Source organism: Zingiber officinale, chromosome 4A (genome assembly GCF_018446385.1).
Source record: "Zingiber officinale cultivar Zhangliang chromosome 4A, Zo_v1.1, whole genome shotgun sequence".
NCBI lineage: Eukaryota > Viridiplantae > Streptophyta > Magnoliopsida > Zingiberales > Zingiberaceae > Zingiber > Zingiber officinale.
In genome coordinates, this window is record NC_055992.1 from 108994102 (window position 1) to 109010920 (window position 16819).

The following is a 16819-nucleotide window of genomic DNA, read 5'->3' on the forward strand; positions in this document are numbered from 1 at the left end:
ATATGCTACTAGCGCTAACTCATCTCAAGCATGCAATGCATGATCCAAATAAACCAATTCTACAAGTAACAAATTTTTGCAATATACTCTGTGCTCAAAGAACTTCAACAGTATGAGATAGTTGTGGGAGATCATATGCTCCGAGTGACTCTTTTTTCCATAGCTTATTCTTTCGGGAAGAACTATAACCTTTTACTTGATTTACTAGACAAAAAGTAGCATAGCATATAAATACAGACCCCCAACAAAACCACACACACTGACTTCTAGTTTAATTAGTGTCAGTGGTAACAACTTGATGTGCATGAGGTATCCTCGCTATAATTTAGTGCAAAAGTTCATCCTCTCCAATCATTTACAAGGGACTGCGTGAGAGGCATGCAAAGTGAAGGTGAGAGTGGAAGGCAAGATAAGTGAAGGAAGCACAAGGGACGACATAATTTCGAGATTCCACTTCAAACATATACACAGGAACATCATATGCCAACTCGAAGTAGGTAAATTGTGGCCCTGACCTCTCTTGCCTTTCAAGGCCTATGAGTAATTCATGGCCTTTTGTCTTGTCAGAGAAAAGGGCAATGAGAACCCAAGTCGAGTGGCCAGTCAAGCAACGACCAAGATGCAGCTTAAAATGCAGACAATGTTCATAATGCAGAAGCAGCCTTTTATAAGTGATCAATCAAATTCTAATGGTACAAATGCCCTTTAAGAGACCTGGCTTTAACCATGTATCAGTATGCAACTTGTGAATCTGATTACACCCAAAACACAGAGGCATAAACAGAGCCATTCTCTGTACAAGCATCAAGTGTCTGGTAGTCCAGGGTTATGGACGATGTACTCATGGCAAGTGCTCAGAACTCAGAAGCATCCATCTAATTAAGGTGCCTTGAAGAGTAAGCGTGAAGCATCCGAAAGCATGCTCCACATATCACACGAAAAGAATAAACTTGGACTACAAGGAATATTGTGACTTAATTTGTTCAATATGCATGGGGAGCCATCATGAATTGCACTCCCCGAAGGTGGCGGAGATCACCGAGCTCTCTGCGTCTGTCGAGCGGGTCTGCGCCCCGTCCACGGCTCATGGCTGGCCTCGGGCTTAGAAGGGAAGAAGAGGTCGAAGAGGAAGAGCGGAGTGGTCGAGTAAACAAACGGAATGAGCTTGTTTGTGGGGTCGACAGACAAGTGTCGTCAGTGTTCGAGCTTGACTCGGAGGACGTCACGGTGGCCCCGGCTAGCAACAGAACCACAAATTATAAATGTTTATAAATAGTTTGAGAAAAATAAATATAAATATAAATATATTATTAACTCTTAGTGTTCAAATATGTGGGACCAGAGTTGCCGGTATATTGGTGATGTGTAGAAAGGAGTGGTAGGTCTAGCTATGGAGACGGGTTTGACCGGGGTTTTGTTGCTGCTGTGTAGAACGGGCCGTAGGTCTAGCGATGGATGCGGGATGGAAGCAGATGGCGATTAGATGAAGTTCCATTCGAAGGAGGAGAAGAGAGCCAGCATTCGAAGGAGAAGAGGGTCGGCATTCGAAGGAGAGATCATAGATTGAGAGAGATGGGGAATTTGATCGCCAAGGAAGAGCCCCCTCCCATGGTGCTGGTTCCTCCCATCTTCGACTTCCCTCCAATCGCCGCTCGGACCAGGTCCGCTTCCTCCTCACTGAATCTTTTTTTTTAATTTTTTATTTTTCACCTTCACGCGATTTGGTATCCTTTGTCGTTGCTGGGTCGAGCCATCATGTAACTGAATGAATGAACGCTTCTTTTTACTGGTTTCAATATGGTTAATTGAGATAAAATTCTACTGTTGTAACTGTCAATATTTGAGACAGAGAATCGATATTGAAAATTTTACTGGTGTTTGTACCTCCTCAAAAGATGGTTTATAAAAGGGAACGCTTCAGTGGTAAAGCAGAGGAACAATAAGAGAACCACGGTTTGAATCTCAAATAGGATGTTTGGATGAATATCCTGTATCTGCATAAGCTGTGTTTCGGATTTATCCTATATGTGAATGAGGGAAGGTCGTTTACCACTAAGATTAATCAAGCGAAGCCGGACACCTGGATTATAGAAAAGAAAGAGAACGCGTGGTGTATTTAGTAATACTTGTTCCTCTCTTATAGAAAGATTTTTTTGCCTCCCTTCACTGTGGAAGTACCTTTTCCGAGGGGAAATAGATGTTTATTTCACATATGACTGTGTGAAGCTGCTTGCTTTTTAAAATCTAGATCTAAACTGAATGCTATTTATCAAAGATTAGCTGTCTTCCTGTTAATTGCTAGTACTTTTTATTGTGAACTGGTGATTTTTTTGGTTAGCTGACATGTGATGTTGTATTCTACTGAATTTATTTTGATTATAATGTTTCAGGATGCTTGTTCCGTCATATGACTTGATGTTTGGGAAACTTGCATTGCATTGTCTTTTTGAGGATTACTTTGAAAAAGCAAATCGTCTAAATGCATGGATTATGCTAAAACCACTGGAAGATCCTAATGTAGATTTAATTGCAACAGTATCCTCAGAAGTTTTTGCATTTCATGGCTGATGAATACAAAATTTGATATATATATATATATATATATATATATATATATTATTTTAACTTTGTAGTTGGATCTGCTAAGTTTCTTATTGCAAACAGATTATATAAATGGTAGCTTCATGGTGCTCTTATCTCCTTTACTACAATTTTTAGGAAGCTATTAATCCAACCTTATGCTTGACAAGCTTTCCCTGAAGTTATTGTCATTTATATTATTTAATGGAATCCTCCTACTTTGCTACAAGCAGTTCAGTGATCAGTCATGCTGAAACTGATATTGTATTGAGTTCCAATGAGGATATCTATTTTACAGTAACATTCTTAGTAGTTGTGAATAAGCAAATAATAGGAATTATTTCCACTCAAAATAACTCATCATGTCCTTGAAAGGCTGAACAAACTTATGTGCGATCCTGGGATGAAATGCTATTGCTGGATTTAATTTTTGTCATTTTACATAAAGTTTCAGAACTTATCTGTATTTCATGCAGGAAATCTTTTAGCTAATTGTGAGGAAGAACTTTATGTAGTAGAATTGAAAAACTGGATCATCTTCTGCAAGTGGGCATGACACTGGTGGATCTTTCTACACTTGCATTTGGTGGTTGCCAAACTTATGTTTTACTAATAGTTACCAAACTTATTCCTCCTGATACGGGTGTGTGATATTTGTAATCTGTTTTTTTTTTAACCTCTTGGATTACTCATATGGAGGGCTCAAAAACTAATTGACTGTTGAATATTAGAAATGTGAACTTTCATGGGCAATATCACTTTAAAGAAAAACTAAGAACAATGTTAATCTCTGTTCCATTGTGTGCTTCACGCACAAGTGTTTTTGTTTGTGTTTAGTTAACTCATACCATTTACATCTTGCAGAAAAGCACAATAAACTCAAGTTTTCCTTTGCTTTACATATCAAAATTGATTTATGTGCTGGATAATATTGCTAAAGTACTGAATGAACATAATTTTATGCAAAATTGAACATTCTTCCTTAAGTGATATAAGGTGACTGACTCACTGGATAAAACTTCTGGGGGGATCATCGAAGGAGAGGCAATGTTTCGTTGGCAAAGGTTGTAGTTATTATTTTTCTGTTATAACATGTCAAAGTGCCAACTTTGATTTCCACAATGGATTTTATAAAAGTTCTGCTCATTTCACAGGGACTTGGATAATCCTAATACCTTTATAGATCTTTTGGTGTCCACAAATGATCCGTAAGAATATCCATCTTTACAGTGTTTCTTTGTGGGTAATTAATAAATTTCTTTAGAGACGCAGATTTCATCTTACACCATCTTTTTGTAGCACATTACGCTTGAGGTTGTCCTCTTACTCTTCTAAGTATCAAATTGGAGCTTTTGGAGTATTTCCCTTGCTAAAACATAAGAGGTACCTTCCATCACCTGTCATGTTAAAAAATCATGATGCTTTATAATCTCTAAAATGGGTCCGTCAATTTTTTTGTTATCGTATTCAATTTTGTTTCTAATTTGTGCACATATCGTGCCTAGTGCAATACTTGATTTATCAAGCTACTTTCCTTACGACTTTTTATCTATCAAATTTGACCTTTCTCGCCGAGGACTTGCCTAATCAGATTAAATTTCATTGCAATACCATCTACTTTTGTTAGTAATTTCCTTTGAAAAATGTTTTCTTGATGCAATTTACCTTTGGAGGGCTTTCACTGATTTTAATATATTTGCTGACAGTATTGTTGAAGTGTCTATTTAAAATTGTTGTCTACTACTTCATAAATCTTCAGCTCTTAGGTTTTGTTTTACATGTGCAGATTGCTCCCAGAAGATTATGGTTTGATGGGAATGAGATATGGGTCAGAAAGGCTATCCATTGGCAGCATATTTATGCCATTTCCATGTAAGTACCAATAATTAATATGTATTCTGAATTTTCTTTTATCCAAAATTGGTGATTTACCAATGAAAATGGGCATGTAAAATTTGATATTTCTAAGCCATTGGTTCGCCACCTAATAGAAACATTGCTACCTAATAGAAACCTATCGACTGGGTTTGATGTGCTAGTTAGTTTAGATGATGATCAAAAAACATATACGTATAATACAGAATGCCAACCCCATTTGAACAAACATAACTTGATGATGACGATGATGTATATACATGGTACCATGCCTATTAATATGGTGCAAAAACAGTACTGTCAACTTTTGCTTCCAAATTATACATAAAGGCCAGCACAGATAAACAGTGCTTAGTGACATCAATGGATAAACCTTATGGATCTGCAATTATGTTATTTTTTTAAAAAAATATTCTTTTACTTTATGGTTATTTACTAGGCGTAAGTACTCAAGCATCATACTTCAAGAAGGAATTCTGTGACTTAACATGTACTACTATTCTGTTTGTGCAATATTTCTAATGTGCTTGCATGACTGTGTAGACTGAGATATCATTGCATATTGCTTTCACAAGGCATGTACCAGAGATTTCATTAGCCTTTACAACTGAATTTGAGAATTTTTGTTAACATTCCAACAATTTCTATTAGTGAAATAATTGCTTCATGATGCATACTTAATGCAGATGTGCTTCTTTGACATACTCCTATTCATTTGTGAACATTTTCCTTCTTCATTTACTTATCCTATGGCTATCGGGCTAACTCCTGTTTTCTTTCATTTGTGATTTTTGTTAATCTTTTTTCAAACTTTTTTCTACTCTTAGATAATTCTGATTATGTAGTACTACTGATACATTGTTCTAGTGTCCAGTGAAACTCCATTCAACACATGGCTTATAGGAAGGGCAGGGAGATTAAGTGCTGGAGTGCTATTCAAGTCAGTCTGTAAGTTGATTTTAATCTGAATTTTATTCCTTTAGTTTTTAGATATAAATACTTCATACTAAAATGAAACTATGTTTCCTCATTCTCCATGACATATACATCAAGTATGATGAATTATTTTGTTATACCTTATTTGATTTACTTGATGTGGAGTAAAGTTAGTCTATATTATTTTTCATGCTGCCAGCATAAATTAGATGCTTACTGTCATCCAGCTATAAGGAATAGAAAAGGAAAAATATCAAATAGAAGGTGGGGAAGAAGGAATTGTCAACAAACTCATTTGAAAAAATCTGTCACATAAAATACAAAATCGGACAGATAGTTTAGTAACGTCTGTTAGGGTCGATTTGTAAGAAGGGGGGGGAAGGGGGGGGGGGGTTGAATAAGTCGTCGCGCTCGTTGTCTTGCTTCGTGATGATGATATGAAGCGGAATGAAACACGAAACACACTTACAACGCTAACAAGAAGGATTTACTCGGTATCCACCTCAAGAAGAGGTGATTAATCCAAGGATCCGACTCTCACTCACTCATCCACTATGAAATAACTCCTTCTCGGTAACTACCGGAGACGGAGAAGCCTCGTACAAGCTCACACACAGAGATATACAAGAAGAATGAAATACAAGCTACTACAATATCAAATCTTACAAGATTTACAATGAAGAAACCCTAACTTGCTCTTTTTCTTGTTTGAATACACCTCTTGACTTGCTTGGAAGTGCAACAACACTCCTCGCTAAGCCTCCAAGATCTGGTGTGTATCGGTGAGCTCGGTGGAGAAAAAACATGTGATCGATAATCGAAGGCTCGAGTGGAAGCTTTGCTTTAAACTCGGCGCTTCCTCAGCAACGGTCATATCCCAATCGATTGACCAATCGATTAGGGAGGCTTGAATCGATCGGCTGATCGATTCAGAGCGCCTCTATGCTCTGCTAGAAACGGCCTGAATCGATTGACCGATCGATTCAGGCTTTCTCACGTCCGCGCGAGAAAACCAGCCCCCAATCAATCGACCGATCGATTGGCGATGCCAGCCGAACGATTGGGGACCGTTCTGTGCTCGCGATAATGCTTCCCAATCGATCGGCTGATCGATTGGGCCAGCTTTCACTCATAGCACACCTTCAATTGATCGGTTGATCGATTGCTCCATGGTTCAATTAATCGATTGATCGATTGACCTCCCTTTGACTTGCTTAACTCATGTCCAAGGTTCCCAAATCCAACATCCGGTCAACCATGACTTATTGGGACTTCTTCATGCCTAGCATCCAGTCAACCTTGACCTGCTGGGACTTCTTCACCAAGTGTCTGGTCAATCCTTTGACCCACTTGGACTTTTCTCCTCATGCCAAGTGTCTGGTCAACCTTGACCCACTTGGACTTACCGTCTCGTGCCAAGTGTCCGGTCCTCCATGACCCACTTGGATTTCCTTCCACCAGATGTTCGGTCACCCTTGACCTATCTGGATTTCCTTGTGCCAAGTATTCGGTCAATCCTTTGACCTACTTGGGCTTCTCAACACTAGGTGTCCGGTCAACCTTGACCCACCTGGATTTCCACGTGTCTGGCTTCACTCACCAGGTATTTCCATCTGCCTGACTTCACTCACCAGGACTTTCATCTGTCTGGCTTCACTCACTAGGACTTTCACCTGGCTTCATTCACCAGGATTTCCACACTGTCCGGCTTCACTCACCAGGACTTTCATCACCAAGTGTCTGGTCCTCCATGACCCACTTGGATTTTTACTTCTGCCAACCTTCCTGTTGGACTTGCCTTTGCCTAACTTCCAGTTAGGACTTTCCCAATCAAGTAACCGGTTAGCCTTGACCTGCTTGACTCTTCTTTACATCAAACTGGTCAAACCTTGACCAGAAGGGAATTTCATCAACAATCTCCCCAATCGGACGATTGCACCTGCAATCTCCACATATTGTCAAACATCGAAACCCAAACATCAAGACTTAAGCTTAGTCAACCTGGTCAACCTGACCCAAGGGATATTGCACTAACAATCTCCCCCTTTTTTATGTTTGACAATACCTTTAAGTTAGGCTAATCTCATAGCCTCAACTTCTTCTTCATGCCAAAACATGAATGAGGGTTTCCTTCATTCTCTTCCTTTCCTAGAGGGCAAACTCCCTCTTTAGGTAATGACAGCCTAACTTAAACCCTACATTCTCCCCCTTTGACACACATCAAAAACTCTCCCCCTGAAGTGTTACTCATACGTTGTTCACAACACCACAATGAAGGTCCCATATCCTCCATTGTCTTCAATGCTCACCCTTGAGCACTAACTACTTCACAATGCTCATCCTAGAGCATCCATCATTCCAATGCTCATCCTAGAGCATTCATCATTCCAATGCTCACCCTTGAGCATTAATCCATTTCATAATGCTCATCCTAGAGTATCCACAACTCAACAATGAAAATATCCACTCCATTATTTTTCAATACTCAACCGTGAGCATTTATTCCAACGAAGGTTAACCACCTTCCATGGTGTTTGAAAAAAAATAAATTTTCATATCCTTAAAGAGTAACTCCCCGAAATGACATGCTCCAAACTTCTGTCAATGCACCAACAATGACTTGGAATCCCTAAATCTTTAGGAAACCCAAAACTTGAAGTTTTGAGGCTCAAGTATCAATATTTGAATGCAAACCTCAACTTAAACTCCAATTTAGTCTGTTTTTAACCAAACCATTCTTGTTTCAACAAGAATATTACCCTTAAATGTATATAAATATATTCCAAGGGGTTAGGAATGGTTGACGAGACTGAAAATGACTTAAAGTGCTGAAAATCAGGCTTTGCTAGCCAAAATTAGCCTTTTCAATCGATTGGAGTTGAGGCTCAATCGATTAACGTCATTTCAATCGATCCACTGATCGATTCTGCGAGCTTCTGTTCGCGGAAAAACTTCTTGACTCGATCGACTGATCGATCCAGCAAAGTTGAATCGATCGGCTGATTGATTTCACGAGTCTCTGCTCTCGAGAAACTGTTTCTCAATCGATCGGCCGATCGATTGAGGCTTCCCAATCAATCGGCCGATCGATTGAGGCTTCCCAATCGATTGAGGCTGATCGATTGGAGCTCTGATTTCCTGAAATTCAATTTCAGCGAAATTCAGAAATATCCTAAAAATTCTACAAAATTCTAAAAATCGTGAAAATTCTTGTAGACATTATTTAGGGTATATACTATCATGGAAAAATAGTTTTCTAAGAAAATACACCTTATTTTCAAAGATTGACACAAACTTGAAAACTCTTGAAAACTTCAATGTTTTCTTCTATTTTGTGTATAACTTTTCAATGATGATTGCTATCAACAGATAGCCATCACCAAATTTTTTCAAAGTATATTTACAATGATTTTCAAAACCAATTTCCAACCATGTTCTTTGGACTCAATGCATGTGACTTATACATTAACTTTTCCAATGATTGGAGTACACATAACTATGTGTTTTAATGAAATGAAGACTCAAATAGATGTACTGAATCAACATCTTGAGTCTTGCTCATCATCCTAGCATCTCACCTGTATCTAATGTGCACTAAAGCACATACAAGTCATCTTATAGTCTTTGTGAGATGTAGATTTTGGTTTTGCCCTAAACTAGGGATCATGCATATCTATCTAGGCATTTTAGGAATTATGAACATCCACCTAGGATGCCACTTGTTAGTAAATGTCATTGTCCTTAATTATAGAATTTAAAACTAATGTATGATGATTTTTTGGCATACATCAAAATAAGAAATTTTCAAAAGAAAACATACTATAGCTGCATGATGTATGTATGACATGATATGGTATTTTTGTTTGTTTTTCTTAATAAGCATGAATGCAAAATATGATATCATGGCATATGATGAGCAAACAAGGCATGCCAATTTTGCATAAATAAAATATACCTAAATAATCTATATAAGTATCCTTAATCCTTAGCTAAACCTAAAATTGATCATAGATTTGCCCACTATCTTTTTCAAGAGAATGCCAACACCCAACTTGGCATTCCTTTTTCCTAATTGTGCCAATTAAAATTAAGTCTAATTCCTCAAAGTTTGGCACATTTTACTCTTCCAAAGAAATCAATTAATCCTTTTCATTTTCAAAGGTTAACACAAACCTTGAAAATGCCTCCAAGTGTCAACTTTATCAAGGTTAGGTTAACCACCCTACCCGTTTAGAGTTGACACTCTCTAAACCCATCTAGGGTGTAGAGAATATGCTCCTAGGAATCTAAAGTCTATTGGTGCTCCTTGGATGCTCTAGGTACTCACTAGGGATTACTTCCCTAGATACCTTCCTAATGACCTTCCTAGGCTTCTTAGAAGCCTTGGTCATACTTGACTCACTTAGGTCAACTCTAGGATAGCCCTGACCTTCTTGATGACTTTCTTTGGCTTCTTAAAAGTCTTAGTCACATTGTTCTTGGTAAAAATACTTCTAGGGATAACTTCCCTTGTATCTTTGACTTGACCCATAGACCTACGGTTGGTTCTATAACTATATGGAATCCTATGATATTCTGTCACATCCTTCTTGGTTTTAGGTTTGTACCACAAACCTCTATGACCATTGGATGACTTTTGTGCTCTTGAACCTAGATTATGCTATTTTTTCCCCTTAAGGATATTGGATATTTTCCATCCTTTTTAGGGTCTTTTCAATTTTATCAAGCCTCGACTTCAAGACTTGATTTTCTTTCCTTAAATCTTTAGTTTTGGATTTTTCATTAAATCCATGAGCATTCTTTTTCTTAGGCCAGTATCTAGCATCCTTAAGGTTATTGTCTAAGTTATCTACCTTTCTAATCTTAGGTGTGGTAGTCTTAGTATGATATGCTACATATTTGTCCTTAATTCTATCATGCTTCCTATTTTCATGATAAATTGTATTAAAATGATATAAGCTAGACCTAGTATGTTTTTTATCATGACTTAAAGGAATATGCTCAATAAATAATACCTTGAGTTTGCTCTTGAGAGCTTCCCCCTTGAGTTGAGCTTCCTCCTTTGACTTTGGTCAGTTTCTTCCGCTTTGGACATTGGCTCCGATAATGTCCTTTTTGATGACACAAGAAACACACAATATGTTCATTGCTCTTCTTTGTTATGAGGCCGACCTCCTTAGGTTTCTCCTTAGCCTTTGGTGCCACTTGACCCTTTTTCTTGGTCAACTTAGGGCACTTGTTTTTGTAGTGCCCTCTTTCCCTACACTCAAAGCAAATGATATGATTTTTATTATTAATAATTGAAATTGTTATATCTTTGCTTGTAGGGGTGGCACATGATCCTCTATTTGATTTTTCTTGATTTGTGGAGGTGGCACCATCTTCTTCTTCTTCTTCTTCATTTGACCCAGAGGTGGAAGCCTCTTCTTGCTCTGGTGTTAGTGAATGACACCTCCCCTCAATCCTAGAGGTGGAGGTCTCTTCATCTTCATCCTCTTGCCCATTGAACAAAGAGTATGCTCCCTCTTTGCCCTTTCTGTTGTACTTCGTTGAGGATGAAGCTTCTTGGATTTGCTTCAATGAGTTGTCCTCTTTGGATTTCTCTTGGTTTGATGCAATGAAGGGAACCTCATGGATTTTAGCCAATTTGCTCCATAGCTCCTTGGCATCTTCAAATTCTCCCACTTGCTTCAAGATGTTGCTAGGCAATAGATTGACCAATAGCTTGGTCACTTTATCATTGGCCTCACATCTTTGGATTTGCTCTTGGCTCCATTTGCTCTTCTTGAGAATTTTGCCTTTACTATTTGTTAGAGCTTCAAAGCCTTCCATAAGAGCAAACCATTGCTCTATCTCCATCATAAAGAAGTTTTCGATTCTTGATTTCCAAGAATCGAAGTTTGTCGATGTGTATGGTGGAGGTACCCTTGTGTCATATCCAAATCCATCTTGGAATTCCATTTGAAGTTGAACTCTTTTGAAACCTATGATGTTGTTGAACTTGCTTCAACTTTTTCTCCCTCTAGCTTGTTGCCCTTTCCGGCGATGATTCTGGTGAAGAGCGACCTCGCTCTGATACCACTTGTTAGGGTTGATTTGTAGCTAGAGGGGGGGGGGGGTGAATAGCTTGTCGCGCTCGTTGTCTTACTTCGTGATGATGATATGCAGTAGAATGAAACACGAAACACACTTACAATGCTAACACGAAGATTTACTTGAATACACTCACTCATCCACTATGAAATAACTCCTTCTCGGTAACTACCGGAGACGGAGAAGTCTCGTACAAGTTCACACACAAAGATATACAAGAACAACGAAATACAAGCTAATACAATGTCAAATCTTACAAGATTTACAATGAAGAAACCCTAACTTGCTCTTCTTCTTGCTTGAATACACCTCTTGATTTGTTTGGAAGTGCAACAACACTCCTCTCTAAGCCTCCAAAATTTGGTGTGTATTGGTGAGCTCGGTGGAGAAGAAACCTGTGAGCGATAATTGAAGGCTTGAATGGAAACTCTGCTTTAAACTCGACGCTTCCTTCGCAACGGTCATATCTCAATTGATTGACCAATCGATTGGGGAGACTTGAATCAATCAGTCGATCGATTCAGAGCGCCTCTGTGCTGTGCTGGAAACGGTCTGAATTGATCGACCGATCGATTCAGGCTTCCTCGTGTCCGCGCGAGAAAACCAGCCCCCAATCGATCGACCGATCGATTAGCGGCGCCCAATCGATCGGCTAATCGATTGGGGACCGTTCTATGCTCGCGATAATGCTTCCCAATCGATCGGCTGATCGATTGGGCCAATCGTCACTCGCAACACACCTTCAATCGATCGGCTAGTTGATTGCTCCACGATTCGATCGATCGATTGATTGATTGACCTCCCTTTGACTTGCTTAACTCAAGTCTAAGGTTCCCAAATCCAACATCCGGTCAACCGTGACCTGTTGGCACTTCTTCATGCCTAGTATCTAGTCAACTTGACTTGTTGGGACTTTTTCACCAAGTGTCCGGTCAATCTTTTGACCCGTTTGGACTTTTCTCCTCGTGCCATGTGTCTGGCCAACTTTGACCCACTTGGACTTACCGTCTCGTGTCAAGTGTTCGGTCCTCCATGACCTACTTGGACTTCCTTCCACTAGATGTCCGGTCACCTTTGATCCATCTAGATTTCCTTGTGCCAAGTATCCGGTCAATCCTTTGACCTACTTGGGCTTCCCAATACCTGATGTCCGGTCAACCTTGACCCACCTGGATTTCCACATGCCTGGTTTCACTCACCAGGTCTTTCCATCTGCCTGACTTCACTCACCAGGACTTTCCATCTGCTTGGCTTCACTCACCAGGACTTTCCTCTGGCTTCACTCACCAAGATTTTCACACTGCTCGGCTTCACTCACCGGGACTTTCATCACCAAGTGTCCGGTCCTTCATAACCCACTTAAATTTTTTACTTCTGCCAACCTTCCTGTTGGATTTGCCTTTGCCTAACTTCTAGTTAGGACTTTTCTGGTCAAGTATCCAGTAAACCTTGACCAGAAGAGAATTATACCAACAATCTCTCCAATCGGACGATTGCACCTGCAATCTCCACATATTGTCAAACATTGAAACCCAAATATTAAGACTCAAGTTTGAGCGAACTCAAGTTTAGTCAACCTGGTCAACCTGACCCAGGGGATATTGCACCAACAACGTCCATCAACATGCTTGTGTTTGTTTTAACACTGGTGGCCGGTGAGTATTGGAAGATATGTTGTCAATCTTGCTTTATAAGCAAATTGTGCTTTCATGAACATTTTCTTATGATTTTTCTGCTGTGGCCTTAGGCTAATCGCACATGTCTTTTAGGATGATGAAGAATATGTACCCTAACTATATAGGAGTTTTGTGATTTAGCTGTAATGAAAGCATGGAAATCTTTGATATCCCCAAACCACCTGAGAGGCTCATTTCAGCTTTTTAGACATTGTGATTGGGGTCTCTAATGCCTGCACCCTATACTTTTGTTGGTTAAATATTTTGGCACTCAGTCATACCAATTAAAAAAATCTAAAAAATTACATCAGCAAAGTAAATTTTAGCCGCATGTACTTCCATTGATTACCTGATCAGATACTCTAGTAAAGATTTAAGGAAATTCTTTAATGTTTGGATTTTAATTTAATTTGAAAATATGGTCATGTAATACCATTGAATTTTTTATTTCTTAGGTGAAAACAAAAGGGCAGTGTGCTTTAAGGATCTTAATAACTGGAGTTGTGCAATTGGTTATGATATTGGTTTGAGGAGCCCTCTTTGCCCTTCATACAATTTCAGCCTTGAATTAGCCAGGAACTCACAGGTTCAATACTCTTGTTCATCTTATTCATCTCTAACTATTATGCATACAGATAAATGACTCACTGCTAATTAGTTAGCGACGACGTTTGATTCTTGGGCTGCAGGAGTATATTGTGTGATTGAATATATCTGGTTTTTGTTTCCAAAGTTTGAGAATAATAGATAAAATTTTGATGGATTCTGGTTATATGACATTCTTTGTTGTTTTCTGATGAGTAATTATCTTAAAGTCATTACTAAACAAGTTAATCTAAATATGGAAAATTTGGAACTTTTCTTTTTTATGATGATAATGATTAATGGAATTATTTGATACAAAAATAAATAAAAAAGACTGACAAAAAGCTAGTTGAGTGTTAATATTTTTAAGCATCAATCGTGGTGGATATATAAAGGAATACCTTCCATCAACTGTTCTTTCTTCATAGTACGAGGACTATGAACTATGAATATTTTGCATCAATTATAGTAGATATATAAAGGAACATCTACCATCTATTATGCTATGAGGGCAATGGAAACAGTTTGTCCACCTAAATTGCAATGTAGGTATACATCGCTATATGCTATATGCAAGCTATACCATCTAATCTTCATAGTATGAGGTTGATGAAAATAATTTTTCCTTCGTCACTTTCCCACGTACTTGTACTATTTGCTTGACATTCAGATCAACATTTCTTCTTTGACTATACGTAAGCAGACATAATTCTTTTGTGACTCAATATATTCTGTAACTATTTGTCTCATTTCTTTTGTGCAGCTAATTGCATCTTTCTATCAGCATCTTGTCGTTCAAAGAAGGGTATGTATTATGTAGTTTTTCATACTATCAGTTGCTGATTATGACAAAATATATAACTCAATATCTCTTGGAGCAGATTGGATTCCTTGTACGTCTAAACAATCAAACTCTTAGTAGCAATTCTTGTATTTGTAATTTTGGCATTTTTATACTGTAATAGTGTTATGATGACCACATCGTTTTAACTTGAATCGTAGGTAGTTGTCAATAAGTGATTCCTTACGTGAAATTTTGTTCTCTTGTTCTCTAATGACAATTTAAATCCATAAAATGTTTACTACATCATATACATTAAAATATAAATTTAGTGATTAGTGAATGACTTGCACATGGAAACAAAGATAAATTTTAACTTCTGACTGAGTAGATTGATAAAATTATCATTTCTGCTCTTCAAAATATTCATTGACATGCAAAACACCTAATTTTGTCAAGCTTGTTATTGCAGAGCTCTATGGGTGTTGCTTTATTTTCTTCTCTTTTCATTGGGATTTTCATCACATTGGTGGTTCTAAATTGTGAAGTCTCTTGATGAACCTTTGGCTGTATGCTGACAGTTAGACCTATAAATTTTAACTGTAACTAACTTATGGGACTTTCCATATGTTTGCTGAAGTAACAGCTTTGTAACAAAAATACAAAATTAACATGTATTCTCATTTTGTCTTACAACTTTTTGTACACCTGCATGTCAGTTTCAAATTAACAATGTTCATGGTCGAGTATCACATTGTGGTTAAAAAATTCCGGTAGGGTTTATCTTGGTTATGTTGCAAGGCCTGCTGCCATTGCCTAGCAAAATAGCATCTAATGGATTTGGAATTATGTGTTATATTTGAAAATCAATTTACTCAACCTCATTATGTCAAGTAGGTGAAGAATCCATTTGAAGAAAGTGAAATAGTTGGCATTACAAATTATATCGACTTTGGCTTTGAGTTGAGGACGAGGTATGCACTCACACTTTGCAGTGGCAGGTTTTCATTAAAGTTATCATTTCAATACTAAGAAGCGAACTATGCTTTATCTCAAAGAATCAATGAAGTAAAATCATCCAGCATTGGTGATAGTTCCTTGTTCCAGTTAGCTGCATCATGGCAAGCTAATAAGAACTTCCTATTGAAGGTGAGTGAGGTGTTGTGCCTTAGTTTGAGGTGATTATATTTCTCTTGATTCTGAATCTTTCCTTGGTACAGGGAAAATTGGGTCCATTGACCTCTTCAGTAGCTTTAGCATTCAAGTCTTGGTGGAGACCTTCCTTCACATTCAGTATAACAGGTACTTGGTTTTTTCTCTAAACATCCCTACCTGGAATGGTCACTCTGCTCGACTGTCTGGTTTCTTACAGATCAACAATGGAGAAAGGAATCCATAGGCATTGACTTTCCTGTTGAAATTAATCCCTATCGTTGTTTCTTGTAGCAAACAATGACCCTTCGCGCGGAAGAACTTATGGATTTGGAATTCGTGTCGAAGATCTAAGAGAACCTAGGTTTTTACCTGTCCTCTACCATATTCTGTTACTCAATTTCATAGAGAAATTGTTGATACAGAACATAAAGCCGTCTCCACTTCAAATGCCTCTATGAGACAATTTTAGTCACTGACGCATCATTTGTTTTGACCTGATGTAGTTATCAAAGAGCAGATCCGAACTATGTGATGCTGACGCCGAACAAGGAGCACTTGGCAACCGGTGTCCTCCAGAATTTTGGGAAGATGCCTTTGTTCCAGTCAAATATAGACTCTGGAAATTATGATCATTTGCCAAGGGAGTTGAAACCCATAGGAAAAATTTTCTGATACAAGATGTATAAGTATAAACCAAGTGGTACCCTGCTTTTTTTATTTTTTATTTTGACCTTTTCTCTATAAAAATATGAGCTATTCTAATTGAATGTTTTGAGTACACAGAGACTCGTGAGTTTGGACACAAAGCATCGTCAGTCATTTCGATTTCCATGGACCTATCCAATCTAATTCTAGATGGAGTCAGAACTTATTAGAGATGATTTTTGTAACAGTGGCAAGAAATAATTAGAAATTTTTGATGTTTGTTATTTGTGCTGGGAATTACATAGTTGTGTTACCTTCTTTCTTTCTGATTCATTTGTTAGTGACATGGAGCACACTAAAATTCTGAGATTTTAGAAGATACATTGTTCTTGCTGTTGTTAGCTAATCATAAAATTTGGTCCTCCAACCTGGAAATACAAGTACAATATGATATTGATATTATTTTGGTGTATTTACTAAATCACGTCATTGC

General features: G+C 38.1%; 1 protein-coding gene across 1 annotated transcript; it reads left to right on the plus strand.

Moving 5' to 3' along the window:
* Window positions 1-1369: 1369 nt before the first annotated feature.
* On the plus strand, window positions 1370-16605 carry LOC121970528. Its single transcript, XM_042521301.1, has 14 exons — window positions 1370-1661; window positions 2391-2535; window positions 3577-3644; window positions 3735-3788; window positions 3880-3963; window positions 4367-4452; window positions 5323-5403; window positions 13616-13746; window positions 14509-14550; window positions 15424-15500; window positions 15585-15675; window positions 15747-15828; window positions 15973-16042; window positions 16185-16605. The coding sequence occupies exons 1-14, from the start codon at window positions 1456-1458 to the stop codon at window positions 16351-16353; spliced, it is 1386 nt and encodes a 461-aa protein (XP_042377235.1). The 5' UTR covers window positions 1370-1455; the 3' UTR covers window positions 16354-16605.
* The last annotated feature ends 214 nt before the right edge of the window (window positions 16606-16819 follow it).